At 52.9% G+C, this 17,222-nt stretch overlaps 1 protein-coding gene across 1 annotated transcript in view; it reads right to left on the bottom strand.

Annotated features, from left to right (window-relative positions):
* LOC137648812 (FAST kinase domain-containing protein 1, mitochondrial) overlaps nucleotides 1–17,222 on the bottom strand; it is a 69,464-nt gene that overhangs the window by 46,837 nt on the left and 5,405 nt on the right. Inside the window, exon 2 of the mRNA XM_068381970.1 lies at nucleotides 14,719–16,557. Coding sequence (XP_068238071.1) covers nucleotides 14,719–16,557 — 1,839 coding nt within the window. The remainder of the gene's footprint in view (nucleotides 1–14,718; nucleotides 16,558–17,222) is intronic.

Here is a 17,222-nt window from a genome sequence, read left to right as displayed (position 1 = left end):
CACTTCGCCTGGTAGACCCCTGCGGATGACTTTCGCAGGTGACACGACCTCCGCTCCGTGACTGTTGCGGGGTGCCTCTTTGTGAGGAGGTGTCGTCTAGTCTCCAGGCGTGAAGCCGAAGCGATGCTCCGTCTTGTGATAGATGTTGCAGTGTGGTTATTTGAGTAGCCTGTGTCATGGAAGAAGCTCTCCCGGGAGTTCCGCCAGGGGATGCAGAAGGTCCGGAAACCGTTCTGCGTAAAGTCGCAGCGGAGCTCTCAGGGTCATCGATAGGTTGACCGACAATCTGGTCTCGTTGAGCCCCCTTCTCAACAGACAAAAATGGTGGAAAAATGTAGGCGTCGATGCTGTCCCACCGTTACCGGGAGGCATCTTGCCAAAGAGTCTTGGGGTCTGAGACTGGGGGGGGGGGTTACAGCGGCAGCTTGAAGTTCCAGGTTGTCGTGATCAGGTCCCCCAGGCCAGGACTTTGCTGGTTACTAGAGGCCAAAGAACCCCGGGAAATCTCTATCTGTGAGTCTCTGCTCAGACTGTCGGAGAGAACATTCCTCTGCCCGGAATGAGCGAGCCTATAGTGGCATTGAGTGGACTTCGGTTCATCTCAGTATCTCTACTGCAAGATGCGAAAGAATGAAAATGTACCTCCATGCTAGTTGGAATACGCCAGTATCATGGAGTTGTCGCGCACGGAGCGACCCGGCAGGATCTGTTGGATCTGTTGAAGGGCCAGACTACGGCCTCTAAGCCTAGCTGAATGATGTGGAGGTACCCTTCAGGTCCTGACCATAGGCCTGAACCAGAACATGCCCCCCCCCACCCCTTTTCTTTGACGAGTCCGAGAACAGCATCAAATGCGGGGGAAGGACAAAAGGATCCACTACTTTGCAAGAGGTTTCTGTAGGTCAACCCCCATTGTAGGTTTAATCGTTCCGCCTAACAGGGAACTTATCCTGAGGCAACCGTTAGGGACTTAGACGGGACAAGGAGGAAAGGAGACCAAGGAAACGTACCAAGATAGGGCTGAAAGCTCTCCTTGTCTGAGGAAAGGTTCTGCGACTCTCCTCAGCCTTGCCACAGTCAACTGATGGGAAGGCTTGGAGAAGGAGTCAATATCATGTCTAGATATCCCAGATGTAGAGGTAGAAGCAGAGAAGGCTCCTTGCGAATTACTGTACCATGATCCCTAGATCTTGGTGAAGTCCCGGAAGCTGGTCTCGGTGTAGAAGAAGGTCGATTCCGAGACTACCCTAGTTAGCCAGACCTCCAGAAAGTGAAGGAGGCAGAAGCCTGCTCCTGAGTATCCATGAGGATAGCAGGGAGAGTTCTCTGGTGAAAACCTGCGATGCTGCGGCGGGATCGCAACACAGCATCTTGAACTGGTACATCTGTAGTCTAGGCTGAATTCCAAGTGCTTCCTGGAAGACGGATGAAATGGGACCTGGAAGTACCCGTCCTTCCGATCCAGGGCACATGGAGACTTGTGGTCTCGCTACAAGTCTGATCGATTCTGCTGTTCCACGCTGAACGAAGTTTGTTCGACAAACTTGATCAGAGCTGAGTGGTCGAAGACGGGACCCGTCTCAGATGCTTTCCTTACAAGAAAGGATCGACTGCAGAAGCCGGGGAGGGAAGCCGTCGACGACCCTATGGAGGGCATTCTTCTAGAGCATGGCTCCTTTTGCCCGAAGGGCAAACCCCTTGCCGATCCCATGGCATAGAAGCCCAGCGACACTGGATTCGCTGTCAGTGGAGGAGAGATGTTAAGAGCGAGGCGCGATATCCTTGGCTGATCACGGAGATCGTGCAGGAATCGGCACCGGGATGCTGCTATCTGAAAGAGTAACCTTAGGCATCTCCCCAGCGGGCGACCTGCAGGGGGGTTGCCAATCCTAGAGTTTGCAAACTCGGCCGCTCCCTCTAGGATTATTGCCTCCCCGGGAGGACTTCCCGTCCTGCCTGTCCCTGACAGGAGGGGACTGTTATCGTACACCTTGTCTTAGCTGCCGGAGCCGGTTCCGATAACCTAGGCTGACGAGGCTGTATGATGAGGCGTCGGAGGCTTGCAGGGTCTGCAAGTAAGCGCCTTTTGGAGGAGTGAATCGAGATTCGACTTCCTCCGCGCACCAGCTGTCCATTTCTCCGTCCTTGGGCTCAAACAAGCTCTTCCCAAGGATGGAAGAGTGTCTGAGTTTGCCGACATCCACGGATGGGACTTCCGAGAGGAAGCCCCCGGTCACTGCGTCTAGATGCTTCAACATCGAGTTTGTCTGCAAGTTCGAAACTTGGCGACGGAACGCAAAGGTGCTTGAGAGGAGGAAAGTTCCCATGATCTTCCTGGAGCTTCCTTGTACGAATCCTTGGGTCGCAATCGGAGAGGGAAAGGCCTGGTAGGCCCCTTCCACGAAATGGTGAGAGGAAAGGCTAGACCAGTCCCTGCCAGGCAGGGAATTTCTCGAAAGAAAACTCCCTGGCAAGCCCCTTCCACGGAATGGTGGGAAGGGCTAAACCAGGTTCTGAATAGAAGAAGAATGTTGCTCAGACCAACCTGAAGATTCTTCCTTCTCTTGCACGTGCCATGCTCTGCGTTTACGGGGTGAAGATCGTGTTCTGGAAGTACGCGCTCCAGAAGACTCGCCAGGTTGCCCGTGTTGCGAAAACCCTACGGGAAACGCGGTCGAAATCGCCCTGGCACTCGGGCGATGGTAAATTGATGGTTAGCGCGTGGGCGAACGTGGGTGCGAACGTGCGAGAGCGCGCGGGGGAGCGGTTGGAAGGGCGAGCGCTGGAGGTCGGAATCCGATGGGCGCGTAGGCGAGCGACGGCGCGTAGGCGAGCGACGGCGCGTTGGCGAGCGATGGCTCACTGGCGGGAACTGGGCTGGCGCTGGCGCGATGGAAAACTGATGGTTCGCACGCGGGCGAACATGGGTGCGCATGTGCGCGGGCGCGCAGACGAGAGGGCGAGCACAGGAGGCCGGGAAACCGATGGTGCGTAGGCGGGCGATGGAGCGAAGGCGGGCGATGGCGCGTAGGCGGGCGATGGCGAGCTGACGAGCGATGGCCCGTAGGTGAGTGAAGGCGCGTTGGCAAGCGATGGCGTGTTGGCAAGCGATGGCAAGTGATGGCGAGCGGTGGCAAGTGATGGCGAGCGGTGGCAAGTGATGGCGAGCGGTGGCAAGTGATGGCGAGCGGTGGCGCGTTAAAAACGCTTGCGCGCAGGCGAAGAATCGCGCGGGCGCGTAGGAGATCGCTGCCGCGTAAGAGACAGAGAAGATCGTCGGCGAGGAGGCAAAGGAAATCTTCTTGCCTGCGCCCAGATCTGATAGATCGTGGGCGAGAGGGCGAACGTTGGCGCGCAACGCGCTAATCAGGAGGCGCGCAGGTGCATCAGGAAGGGGAGCGCCGAAGCGCACTGGCAAGCAGGCGATCGTGGGCATTCAGGAAACCGTTGGTGCCCATGGCGCGTAGCAGGAAGAGGGCGCGCAGATGTGCGCTGGCGAGCTGAAGAGAGCTGGCGCACAGAAGGTCAGAAGCACAGGTGAGTGCTGGCGCGCAGGAAGAAGATCTACGGCGAGACTCAACTACCGGAGATCGTGGTCCACAGCAGGCGAGCGCTAGAGATCGTAGGCGCGCAGGCAAAATCTGGCACTTAAGGGACTTACCCACACTGTGGAATAAGCCCCTTAGCCCCGAAGGGACCGGTGCCCGTTGAAAACAGGGTGTGTAGGCCCCCACTGCGCATCTGCGTCCAGGAACGGAGATGAAGACTAGAAGGTCTGGCAGGAGTAGAGCAGCTGCAACGGACGGTACTCGTCGAGGAGGGTCCTCTACGGAGAACGTCGAATGAAGATGAAGACGACCTCGGACAGGCGCAACACCCTCCGACCTCCGAAGAGGAGTCTCTGATCGTGAACTCCCCCGAGGGGAAGAGTCACTGGCAGGAAAGACCGTTGGCATCAGCTGTCCCCGAAGGGAACTGAGCCCTCGGCAACAACAGCAACAACAGCAGGAGGAGTCCTCCGAAGAGGAGTCTCTGTGGTGAACTCCCCCCCGGGGGAGAAGCACTCGCAGGAGAGACCGTAGGGCTCAACTGGCCCCCGAAGGGGAATGAGCCTTCAGCAACAACAGCAGACGGAGTCCTCCGAAGAAGAGTCTCTGTGGTGAACTCCCCCCCGGGGGAGAAGCACTCGCAGGAGAGACCGTAGGGCTCAGCTGCCCCCCGAAGGGGACTGAGCCTCCAGCAACAACAGCAGACGGAGTCCTCCGAAGAGGAGTCTCTGTGGAGAACTCCCCCCCGGGGGAGAAGCACTCGCAGGAGAGACCGTAGGGCTCAACTGCCCCCCGAAGGAGACTGAGCCTTCAGCAACAATAGCAACAACAACAGGAGGAGTCCTCCGAAGAGGAGTCTCTGTGGTGAACTTCCCCCCGGGGGAGAAGCACTCGCAGGAGAGACCGTAGGGCTCAGCTGCCCCCCGAAGGGGACTGAGCCTCCAGCAACAACAGCAGACACAGTTCTCCGAAGAGGAGTCTCTGTGGTGAACTCCCCCCCGGGGGAGAAGCACTCGCAGGAGAGACCGTAGGGCTCAGATGTCCCCCGAGGGAGACTGAGCCCTCAGCAACAACAGCAGAAGAGTCCTCCGAAGAGGAGTTTCGATGAGTGTCCTCCCTCGCGAACGAGAGAGGAACACTTCGTAGAAGAGACGGGTCAGCAAGAGGGGCTCCTGCAGTTGCTCAGCCCCTTGAGCGTAGCTGCAGGTGCGACCGCTCAGCACCAAGAGCATAGTCACACGAATTCCATGGTCCGAGGTTGCAACCGCTCAGCCCCTTGAGCAAGGTTACAAAAACGGTCGCTCAGCACCATGAGCATAACCGCCGGAGGACCAGGAACAAAATTAAGGTAAGAGGAGTTCCCCCCGAAGGGAAATACTCAAGCCTGGACAGGTAACCTTCCCTCGGAAGGGAAGTTTCCCACCCAAGGAGGCGAGCCTCCTGAGAGTTCTAAGATGAACTGAAGAGCTGTCAGTCGTCACGGGAGTACTTCCAGGAGAAGGAGACACGCCCCTGACGAAGATCTATATGGGAGGCAGCAACAGCAGACTCCCCAGGCCCCAACAAGACAGCTCGCTTCGTTGTCACATCACACAAACGAAAACTAGATCATTAACTGTGAAAAAATAAAAAGTAATTTGTTAACATTCATTCCCCGGGAAGACTCCAAAGAGGAATCCCGAGGGAAAATAACACAAGAAAAACACAACAGGCATGTGCCCTCAACTCCACTTACACTCACGGAAGGAGAGCTGTAACAAACACAGAATTATGACAAATTCGAAGATAATTTGTATTTTTCCTAACTATACAAACCTTAGCTATTTACAAAGGGTTTACTTTTAGCGCAGCTGAAATGACGAGCCAATAGTTTTTAACGAGGGTTAATTACCCCCGCGCTAGTTAGCAGGGGGTGGGGAAGGGTAGCTTGCTACCCCTCCCCCCTCCACACACCGGTGACTTGCTTCACTTCACTTAGAGGTAGGACTTGACTTGGGGGTCAGGGATGGCGGGCACATATGTGTAAATAGCTAAGGTTTGTATGGTTAGGAAAAATACAAATTATCTTCGAATTTGTCATTTGTTCCGTAACCGAAATACAAACCACGCTATTTACAAAGGGTGACTTACCCCTTAGGAAGGGTGGAAAGTCCCCAGCCTTACTGACTTCGGCTTGCCCGGGGGCTCGATCCCTCAGTGAGCAGCACTAGAGAGAGGGAGCCCCTGTACCTCACAGGTTCCTAGCATCGCTAGGAACAAGTGGCCTACATAAGCAGTGTGAGGAGGAGAGTGTGACTCGTCCTATGAAGTTGACCTTGAGACCTTCAGATAGGAATTCTAGGATAGGACGTTCCCCATACCACCTCGTCAGGGTATGGGAGACGCAACAGTATTAAGCTTAATACTAGGAGCACAAAGAAGCATGGGTTACCTGCAGAGGTCGAGGTCAGCTATGCGAGGACCAGGATGCTGCTTCCCCAAGAGAGGGGAGAATGAAGAAAGAAGTAAGGGTCAGACATACTCTTTCATTCACGCAGACTAAGACCGGGTAACACCGCCCTCAACCTACTGCTACTTGTCCAAAAAGGAGCCTGAGGTTAGACCAGCTGTTGTGCAGCCACCACAGGGCCGATAGAGAACGTATCGAGGCTCCTGTGGGTCACGTCTTGCAGGTAGTGGGCTGTGAAGGTCGTTTGACGCTTCCAGACCCCAGCTTGAAGTACCTGCGTCACAGAGAAGTTTCTCTTGAAGGCCAGGGATGTAGCAATACCCCTGACATCGTGGGCCCGAGGGCGACGTGACGGAGGAGGGTCAGGATTCAGGGCATGGTGGATAACCCTTCGAATCCAAGCTGAGATGGTGTTCCTGGTGACCCTCCTCTTTGTCCTACCTGTGCTCACAAACAAAGCTCGCACATGAGGACGGACTGCAGCCGTTCTCTTCAAGTAGTACCTCAGACACCTCACTGGGCATAGTAGTAGCTGGTCTGGGTCGTTTGTTACAGAACGGAGACTCGCGATCCTGAAAGAGTCGAACCGAGGATCCGGCACTCCAGGATTCTGAGTCTTGGCCACAAACTCAGGGACGAACCTGAACGTTACCTCCCCCCATCCCCTTGAATGGGCAATGTCGTACGAGAGACCATGAAGTTCACTAACTCGCTTGGCCGAGGCCAAGGCGAGTAGGAAAGCCGTCTTCCAAGACAGGTGGCGATCGGAGGCCTGGCGTAATGGCTCGAAGGGAGGTCTCTTGAGAGATCTGAGGACTCGAACCACGTTCCAAGGAGGGGGTCTCACATCCGACTGGGGGCAGGTAAGCTCATAGCTACGTATGAGTAAAGAGAGTTCTAGCGATGAAGAAATATCCACGCCCTTCAATCTGAAGGCCAAGCTTAAGGCTGAGCGATAGCCTTTCACTGCCGAGACAGAAAGGCGCATTTCTTCTCGCAGATACACGAGGAAGTCCGCTATTGCTGGAATAGTGGCATCGAGTGGAGAGATACCCCTTCCACGACACCAACCACAAAAGACTCTCCACTTCGCTTGGTAGACTCCTTCAGAGGACCTTCGCAGGTGCCGAGACATTCTCTCCGTAACCTGTTGCGAAAAGCCTCTCTCCGCGAGGAGACGCTGGATAGTCTCCAGGCGTGAAGCCGAAGCGAGGCTACGGCCCTGTGAGGGACACCGGAGTGGGGTTGTCTGAGAAGCTCGTGTCGTGGAGGAAGCTCCCTTGGGAGTTCCGGCAGGAGTTGCAGAAGGTCCGGAAACCATTCCGCGTGATGCCATAGCGGAGCTACTAGAGTCATGGAACAGTTGACCGATAGTCTGGTCCTGTTGAGCACCCTTCTCATCAGACAGAATGGTGGGAAGGCGTACACGTCGATGTTGTCCCACCGTTGCTGGAAAGCATCTTGCCAGAGTGCCTTGGGGTCCGGGACTGGTGAGCAGTACAGGGGCAGCTTGAAGTTCAAGGCTGTCGCGAACAAGTCCACCGTCGGGGAACCCCACAAAGTCAGGACTTTGTTGGCTATCTGAGGATCCAAAGACCACTCGGTACTCACTATCTGCGAAGCCCTGCTCAGACTGTCGGCGAGCACATTCCTCTTACCAGGAATGAAGCGAGCTGATAGTATTATCGAGTGAGTTTCGGTCCACCTCAGAGTCTCTACTGCAAGATGGGATAGCTGTTGCGAAAAAGTGCCTCCCTGCTTGTTGATATAAGCCACTACCGTGGTGTTGTCGCTCATCACCACCACGGAGTGACCCGCCAGGAACCGTTGGAACAGCTGAAGAGCCAGAAAGACGGCCTTCAATTCTAGCAGGTTGATGTGTAGGCACTTTTCTGATTCTGACCAAAGGCCTGAGGCCCTCTGGTTCAGAACGTGCGCCCCCCACCCTTCTTTTGACGCGTCCGAAAACAGAGTCAATTCCGGGGGGGGGACGAGAAGACTCACTCCCTTCCGCAGGTTCTCGTCGGCCAGCCACCACCGCAAGTCCGTCTGTTCCAGAGACCCCATTGGGATCAGAATGTCCGGGGAATCGGATCCTTGATTCCACCGGGACTTGAGCCGCCATTGAAGGGATCTCATCCTGAGGCGGCTGTTTGGAACCAGACGGGCCAGGGAGGATAGGTGGCCTAAGAGACGCAACCACGATTGGGCGGGGAGTTCTTTTCGCCTGAGGAAAGGTTCCGCCACCCTCCTCAGCCTTGCTATCCGGTCGTCTGATGGAAAGGCTTTGTGGAGATTGGTGTCTATTAGCATGCCTAGATAAACCAGTCGTTGGGACGGCTGCAGAGAGGACTTCTCGAGGTTTACCACGATCCCCAGATCCTGGCAAAGATCCAGAAGCCTGTCTCGGTGCCGAAGAAGGGTCGACTCCGAGTCTGCTAGGATCAGCCAATCGTCTAGGTAACGAAGGAGACGAATGCCGTTCCTGTGCGCCCAAGATGAAATCAGGGTGAACACTCTGGTGAACACCTGAGGAGCTGTGGAGAGACCGAAACACAGCACCTTGAACTGGTAGATCTTGTTGTCTAGGCAGAATCTCAGGTACTTCCTGGAAGACGGATGGATTGGGATCTGGAAGTACGCGTCCTTTAGATCCAGTGTACACATGAAGTCTTGTGGTCTCACCGCAAGTCTGACCGTGTCTGCTGTCTCCATGCTGAACCGGGTTTGTTTGACAAACCTGTTCAGAGCTGAGAGATCGATGACGGGTCTCCAGCCTCCAGTAGCCTTCTTTACAAGAAAGATTCGACTGAAGAAGACTGGGGAGCCGTCCACGACCTCCTGGAGAGCACCCTTCTCGAACATGGTCTCGACTTCGGCCTGAAGGGCCAGCCCCTTTGCCGATCCCATGGCATAGGAGCTCAACGACACTGGATTCGCTGTCAGGGGAGGTTGAGATGACGTGAACGGGACGCGATAACCTTGGCCGATCACTGAGACCGTCCAAGCATCGGCCCCGTGTTGCTGCCACCTGCGGACGCAACGCTGAAGGCATCCCCCCACAGGTGGACACGCAGGGGGACTGCCACCCCTAGGGCTTGCGGCCGCGGCCGCCACCCCTAGGAGTCTTGCCTCCCCTGGAGGACTTACCGCCCCTCTTGACCTTGGCTGGAAAGGGCTGGGGCTTAGACACCACTTTCTTAGCTGCCGGTGCCTGTTTGGGAGCCTTACGAGGCTGTTGCTGCTGTTGTGGCGGGGCTGGAGGCTTATAGGGCCGAGTTGTAAGGGCCCTGTGGAGGAGGGAGTCCGTGCTGGATTTCCTCCACCTCTCAGCCGTTCGCTCCAAGTCTTGAGGCTCAAACAGGCTTTCCCTCAGAAGGGAAGCATGTCGGAGCCTACACACATCTACGGCGGGGACCTTCGGATGGAATCTCTCGGACACAGCATCGCGACGCTTCAACACCGAGTTGGCCCACAGGGTGGTAACCTGGTGCGCCAAAAACTCGATGGAGCGGGTGCCCGAGAGCAAGAAGGTCTCTAGGGCCTTCCTATTGGTCTCCTTGGACAAGTCCTCCAATCGCAATAGGATGCCCAGAGATCCTAGCCAGAAGTCCAGCCACGAAGTGGCCTGCATGGCACACTTAGCGACCTTCTCGTGGTTAAGGATCTCTGCCGCCGAGAACGACACCTGCCGGGCAGAGAGTTTCTCCAGGGGAACTCCCTTCGCCAGCTCCTCCACAGAGTGATGGAGAGGAAGAGCGAGGTTGTGCTCACCCAGGATCTCGAAATACCTCCTCTGCTGAAGGCGAGGAGGAGGGATGAGCTTGTTCCCGGCAGTGGAACGACTGGAGGAGGCAAGAAGTGCGAGCTGAGCGTTGGCCCTAGCTCTGGCACTCTTCAGCCCCCGAGACCAGGGCAGAGCTGCACTGGTCTTAGGGGCCTTCCGAACGTCAAACACTTCATCCAGAATCGTGTCTTTGCCTTCACGGGGGGCGATGACTGGATCCGTAAGTCTGTTAAGTGTCCTTATCAGGCTTAGGACCTGCCAGAAGGCATGTTCGGACTCTTGCTGTTCTCCTCCCTGCGGGCTGGCAGCTAAGTCTCCTGCCCCAGGAATCTCTTCCTGGGGTGATACATGGACATTCCCCTGGGTAGTCGTGGGTTCCTGACGAATCCTTGCAGAGGATTTAGGGACGGTCTTGGAATCCTTGGGTTCCCTCCTGGGAGGGATACAGGATCCCAACAACGAGGTTCGAGGGGCCCCTTCCTCACGAGACGATTCTCCTGCCTGAAGCGAAGTCTCCCCCCCTGGTGCCGAGGGGAAGACTACCGCCCCACTGGACTCACCTGAGGACGGAAAGGCCTCGTCCACGGGAGAAGGAGAGAGTACTCGTGCAGGAGAAGGGACCTTCGAGACCGACCTCTTGGGAACCAACTTCGCCCTGGGGGAAGTCACCACGAAGTCCACTCCTCTCTTTCTCTTCAGCGTAGGAGAGACAGCCGCTGGTTTGTTACCCTGGCCGGCGAGTGCTGGTTTCATAACCTTCACTAACGCCCGTGCCAGCGGACCAAACCAAGTCTGCTGCTCCAAGGACACAGAGTCCGAAATCCTCGCTAAAGAGAAAGGGATCGGGCGATCCTTTGGAGTGGAAACGACGGTACCTGCCTGAAAAGAAGGTGGGGAAGAATGCTGTACTGACCTGTCTTCGTCCTGCACTACCAACCTGTGCTTGGATGGAGGTGATCCTGAGTGCCATCTAGGAGCACGCGTCCCTGCTGCTACCACCGGCTGTGGAATTCGCCGAGAACGATGGTCGCGCGAGGGCGAATGGTCGCGCGAAGGCGAATGGTCGCGCGGGAGCGCGGGCGCGCAGGTGGATGGTCGGGCGGGCGCACAGGCGAGCGGGCGCGCAGGCGAGTGGTCGCGCGGGCGCGCAGGCGAGTGGTCGCGCGGGCGCGCAGGCGAGTGGTCGCGCGGGCGCGCAGGCGAGTGGTCGCGCGGGCGCGCAGGCGAGTGGGCGCGAGGGTGGGCAGGTAAATGAACACGTGTTCGAGGCGACGAACGCAAGCGTTGGCGCGACGGCGAGGGATCGTGCTGCCGCGTAGGTGAGGAAGATCGCTGGCGATGTAGATCCACAGGCGATCGATGACGAGCTGGTGAGTGCAGTCGCTCAAGTTGGCGATGGCGCGATGTGGTATGTCGACGCACTGGTGTGCGATGGTGAGCAGCATGCGCAGGTGAATGACCGCGTAATGGTAAGCGATGGCAAGCAGCATGCGCAGGTGAATGATCGCGTGATAGGGTGCGATGGTGATCAGCATCCGCAGGAGGGCGATCGTTCAGGGTTGTGCGATGAGGAACAGCATGCGTAAGCGGGCGATCGTGCAGGGGCAAGCGATGGCGAGCAGCATGCGCAGGTGAATGATCGCGTGATGGGGTGCGATGGTGATCAGCATCCGCAGGAGGCGATCGTTCAGGGTTGTGCGATGAGGAGCAGCATGCGTAAGCGGGCGATCGTGCAGGGTCGTGCGATGGCGAGCAGCATGCGCAGGAGGGCGATCGTGCAATGGCGAGCGATGGCGAGCAGCATGTGCAGGCGGGCGATCACGCGATGGCGAGCTAGAAGCTGGCGAACCATGTTCCTTCAGGAGCGTTGGCGAACGTCGGCGCGCTAGTTGTCGCTGTTGAATAGGCGATACTAAGATCGCCTGTGCGCGCTGGCAAGCAGGTGAACGCTGGCGAGGAGGTAATCGCTGGCGCGTAGGTGATCGCTGGCGAGCTGGTGATCGCTGGCGAGCAGAAGGTCGACGCGTGTCCTGTGAGAGGACAGGTGGTGCGGCGCGTTCATGAGCAGAAACGGGAAGATCGCTGGCGCGTTGGCGAACATGTGTTTCTGACTCACGCGCAGCACGATGTTGCGTAGCCACAGGACCAGGCAGATGGTGAGCAGGGAGTTCAGCAGGAACTAAAGGGTGGTCAGAGACCGCAGGGCGAGGGTCCTCAAATGAGCGCTGACGCTCGGAAGAGAGCTGACGAGCAGGAGAGCGCTGGCGAGGGGGGCGAACATCAGGAGAGAGCCGACGAGCAGGTGAGCGTCGGCGAGCAGGAGAGTCTTGGCGAGCAGGAGATCGTCGACAAGCAGGAGAGCGCTGGCGAGCAGGAGATCGCTGGCGAGCAGGTGAGCGCTGGCGAGCAGGTGAGCGCTGGCGAGCAGGAGAGCGCTTGTGCGCTAGCACTGCTCGCGTAAGGGAAGAATCCCTTAGCCTCGAAGGGACCGTTGCCCGTCGGGTGACGAGTTCTCCAGAAGGCGAAGATCCGGCAGGAGATGGTGAGCGGTCTGCAGAGAGGTTCAAGGAGGGCGGAGCAGTAGGTTGAGGCTGACGAGGAGAGTCCCCCCCAGAGGACGAAGACCCAAAAAGGCGCCTCTTAGTCCCCCTGTAAGGGGAAGGGAGGCCCTTGTGGCGTAGAGGGCGGTGAGCCTTACGGCGGAGGCAGCCTCGGGGGAGATCGTCGGGACCATCGGTCCTCCGAAGGGGAGTCTCCGTCAAAACACTTCCCTCAGAAGGAAGCTGAGCAGCAGTCGAGACCGAAGGACTCACTTCCCCCTTCGAAGGATGTACGGAAGGAGGAGGAGAGCCTTGAGCACCATCACCAGCAACAGCACCTGCGGCGGAAGGCCCAGCCACGTCGGAGGCCTCTGTCACCACGACGTCGACAATAGACAGAGGGTCTACCTCTGCTACCACCGGCGACTGCTTAACAGCGGCCCCCAACGAGACAAGGTCAATAAGAGCGACCCTGGAGGGCAAGCCCTTAAGCCCCAGGGACGATCAAATCTGTAAAAGATCATCACTGGATAAGGCATTATCAATAACCTCCCCCGGAGGAGGAGGGGGAACCGCCTCGCTATGGGAGGCGACGCCCTCTCCCCCCACCGAAGGTAGGGAAACAGAACAAGGGCCTGCGCTCCCACTCGGACGACTCTCCTTAGGAGGCGGACGAGGGGGAGCTTCGGAGGAGGTTTGGGCGGCGGAAGAAGAGTCCCGAGAACCTTCCTCCTTCAAGGCTAACCCCGGAGGAGAACGGTCTCTCTTGGACTTCTTCTTACGCCGACGGCCAAACCTCTCCCACTGGGAGGCAGACCACTCCCTGCACTCACGGCACATGTTCTCCTGGTCACACCGTCGGCCCCGACATTGAGGGCAGAGGGTGTGTGGATCCGTATTAACGTCCGACATGAAAGTCCCACAAGCACGGCCGGCAATTCCAGGGCATGTACGCATAGTAAAGAAAATAACTGAAGGTCAACTTCCAACCAACACACACGCTGAAAAGAAAAAGCAGAAAATTAAAGGCTGTCACGAAGGCGATGAGTAGACACGTCTGATCACCGCCGAGCCAAAAGTGAAGTGAAGCAAGTCACCGGTGTGTGGAGGGGGGAGGGGTAGCAAGCTACCCTTCCCCACCCCCCGCTAACTAGCGCGGGGGTAATTAACCCTCGTTAAAAACTATTGGCTCGTCATTTCAGCTGCGCTAAAAGTAAACCCTTTGTAAATAGCGTGGTTTGTATTTCGGTTACGGAACAAATAACAATTATAATTATGTAATTCAAATATGAATGTTCACTAAAGAAAGAACAAAAACCCCGAAAGGAAGCGTTCTACAAAAAGCTGAAAAGTTAACAAATACAATTAGATTCATAAAAATAATTGAGATAAAATGTACGGCGTAGCAACCCCACCCAACACGGGAAGGAAGCTACCCAGGATGTAGTAAAGGTAACGTAGTAAAGGGTGAACGACCTTAAGCGAGAGAGAGAGAGACCGTAGTCAAACTCGATCGCGACCCATGAAATTACACCGTGGTGACCTAACTGCCGCGGGCTCCACGGAGATATCGTACACAACACACAAGCACGAACTCTGAAAAGGAAATTTACTGATTTCTATACTCAAATATATACATAAACATGTAAATATGTTTACATATATATAGAGTATAAGAAAAGTAAGTGATTAAGACAAAACCTAAAATGGCTGCCAAGCAAGGACGAAGGCAGACACATCTGTACATCGTCCGAGCCAAAAGTGAAGTGAGACATTTCACCGGTGTGTGAGGGGGGAGTGGTAGCAAGCTACCCCTCCCCTACCCCTGCTAACTAGCGCGGGGGTAGTAAACCCTCGTTAAAAATCTAATGGCTCGTCAAGTTCAGCTACGCCGAAAGTAAACCCTATGTAAATAGCGTGGTTTGTATTTCAGTTACGGAACAAGTGAATTTTATATTTGCATTTAACCTTTAAGGATGAGCGACATACGATCGGAAGTGACATAAGGCGAACCACCACAAAAGGGGTATTACTGTACAAGCAATTGAGTTCACAAAAAAAAAAATCAACACTTGTCACAAAAGAATGTAAAAAAAGATCCAACAGTCATGAGAGCAGCATGATGATATATTGCGTCCAAAAACAAAAGTTGCTAATTCGTGATAAGCAGATGGGCGGAATTCCTCCATTCATGACCTTTCATTAACTAACTACCTAGTTAACAATTCAATAGAATTCCAGCTATTTTGAAGGTTTGTATACACGTAAGAACAAACTAAACTAAACAATTTACAGTATTCATAAAATTATACAGTACATCAACTGAATAGATTCCAGTGAAATAACAGCTGACTTGATACACACTACAATATTCATCAAAATGTAGTTGCTTACCTTTAAATGTCTTTCTGTGCAAGTGTTAAGGACGTGACAGAGACTTGAAATTTGTTCTGTATAAGACCGTCGGGCATTCTTGGTGTGGAAAGCCAGACTTATCTGGATTCCCCTAGACAGATTTACAATGTCTTGCAAGGAAAACTGTTGTGAATTAGACAAAACTTTATCTAATATATCATCAGGAATACCATCAACTCCACAATAACCAATCAGAAAAGATGACATGCCAGCTACCTTGTGAGGAATCATGCCACACTGACCTCGTAACTCTTCAACAAATGCTTCATTCATTCTTTTTTCTAAAGTAATGTTCCGGTATGTTCCACCAAGGTTGTTATTAAAGTACATGTATCGCTGATAAACTCTCCTGCGTAAAATCTCTTCCATTCCGAGAAACTGTCCTTTAATATTCGCTATTTCTCCTTCTACAGCAACCAACGCTTTATACCAAAATGAATTGCATAGTCTAAAATTGGAGGTCTTGGTACTTCGTAAACACTTAAAAATGATGGGGATCAGATCAAATAAGTCGTCGCTTTCCAGGCTTTCAATAATAATTTCTTCAAACCTAGAGCGAGCTTCATAAGTGCTAAAAGGAGCCAAGCACAGCATTAACCTGGCTTTCTTATACGAGCTCTTACTGTCCTCTATCAAATTACTGGCCCGTTCCCTGACTTTGTAAAGTATCTCCCTCGGTTCTAAAATGTCATTAAAACTATTAGTTAATGCTACTATCTCCACTCCACTCATGGTATGTACCTTACTCGAAAGATGCAGCAATAACTGCCGATGCAAGGTGTCTGGCTTTTTTACCCATTCTTTCCGAGTTAAGAATTTTAGAAACTTCAATAACAATCTAGGTTCACTCTTACCTAGGTTTCCTTCACTCAAAAACTTCCGTAACAAGTCTTCATATTCACTGAAAATAGATTCTGACAGTAATCTTGATGCACTATTCAAACATATCGTTATCAATTTCAGATCTTCAAGACTTGACACTGACTTCAATTTTCCCTCCACCAATCTCACAATTATTGACTGTAAGTAGTATCCTCTAATGCCTTGATTTCGTAAGTAAACACTTAACCTAGACAATCCTCTAAGACTGAAGTCTTCTATATTTTTTGCTGATAAAATGAGCAGATTTTGCATAACCGGTGAACAGTCATCTATTCCCAATCTAAAAAGATATAAAACTAAACACGACATTTCATCATTTTCTAAGTCTGCAGTAATATTTTCTAAACTTGAGAGAAGTTGGATGAAAGTTGGATGCTGAATAATACGGTTAAGGAATTCAAAATATTCAACACTTTTAAATTCTGGAAAATCACAACCAAGTCTTCCATACACTTTCTGTAAATCCCACAGGGTCACAACTGCCTGACATATTTGAGCAGCTGTTAAATGGCTACGTTGCCTTTCAACTACGGAAAACACTTCATGTACACTGGCAGCCTCTGCTAATCTCCTCACAACTTTATCTTTAGATCCAAGATTTAGATTAGTCCGTACTAGTTCAAGATGTTCTCTATCTAACAGTAAATTATCTTCCATATCAATTTCTCCATCACTCAATATGTCTTCGTCTTCGCTTCCGATATCTCCACTCCTATAAACATACGTTCTAGCTTTCGAAACACTCGATGCCTTCCCACATAAATCACAAAATTTCACTTGAAACACGGAATGAACATTCCGGGAAAGATGGTGTTGACTGTGCGTGATTTGCAGCTCTGGCAAACCCTTCGTTCTCAAAAGACGACCCAAATGAGAGAACCTCCTTCCAGGTAACCAAAAACAAGACGATGTTGGTATCATACTGATGTTTTGCATCTAAAAATATACACACTTGTTAATAACTAATTTAGATTATAGAATACAAACATCATAAATTTTAAAAGTAATTCTTATTTCTCCTAATAATACAAACCTGATTCCTTTAGTAGGAGTATGCCTTCAGCATCGCTAGAATTCGGCTATTAAGATTATAACGAGGTGTTGGTGGCTACTGATAGGTGGTGGGGAAGCTTGCCCCCACACCCAGTGCACTGAGTAGCAACTCTGACCTTCACCTATAGTCAATTCTTTTTAGTGAGGCAGATTTGCACCGACTCTCAGGGGTGCCCTTTTAGCTCGGAAAAGTTTCTTGATCGCTGATTGGTTGAACAAGATAATTCTAACCAATCAGCGCTCAGGAAACTTTTGCGAGCTAAAAGGGCACTACAGTGAACCCTCGCTACTTCGCGGTTCGACCATCGCGGATTCACCACTTCGCGGATTTTTTCCATAACCCATATATATACAGTAATATATATATATATGTATGCATGTATTTATGTATATATGTATGTATGTATATATGTAGGTATGTATATGTGTATACATATAAATATATATATATACACACACACACATATATATATATATATATATATATATATATATATATATATATATATATATATATATATATATATATATATATATATATATATATA

Source organism: Palaemon carinicauda, chromosome 10 (assembly GCF_036898095.1).
Source record: "Palaemon carinicauda isolate YSFRI2023 chromosome 10, ASM3689809v2, whole genome shotgun sequence".
NCBI lineage: Eukaryota > Metazoa > Arthropoda > Malacostraca > Decapoda > Palaemonidae > Palaemon > Palaemon carinicauda.
The sequence above is the reverse complement of the archived record's forward strand: the minus strand, read 5'-3'. Positions and strand labels throughout refer to the sequence as shown.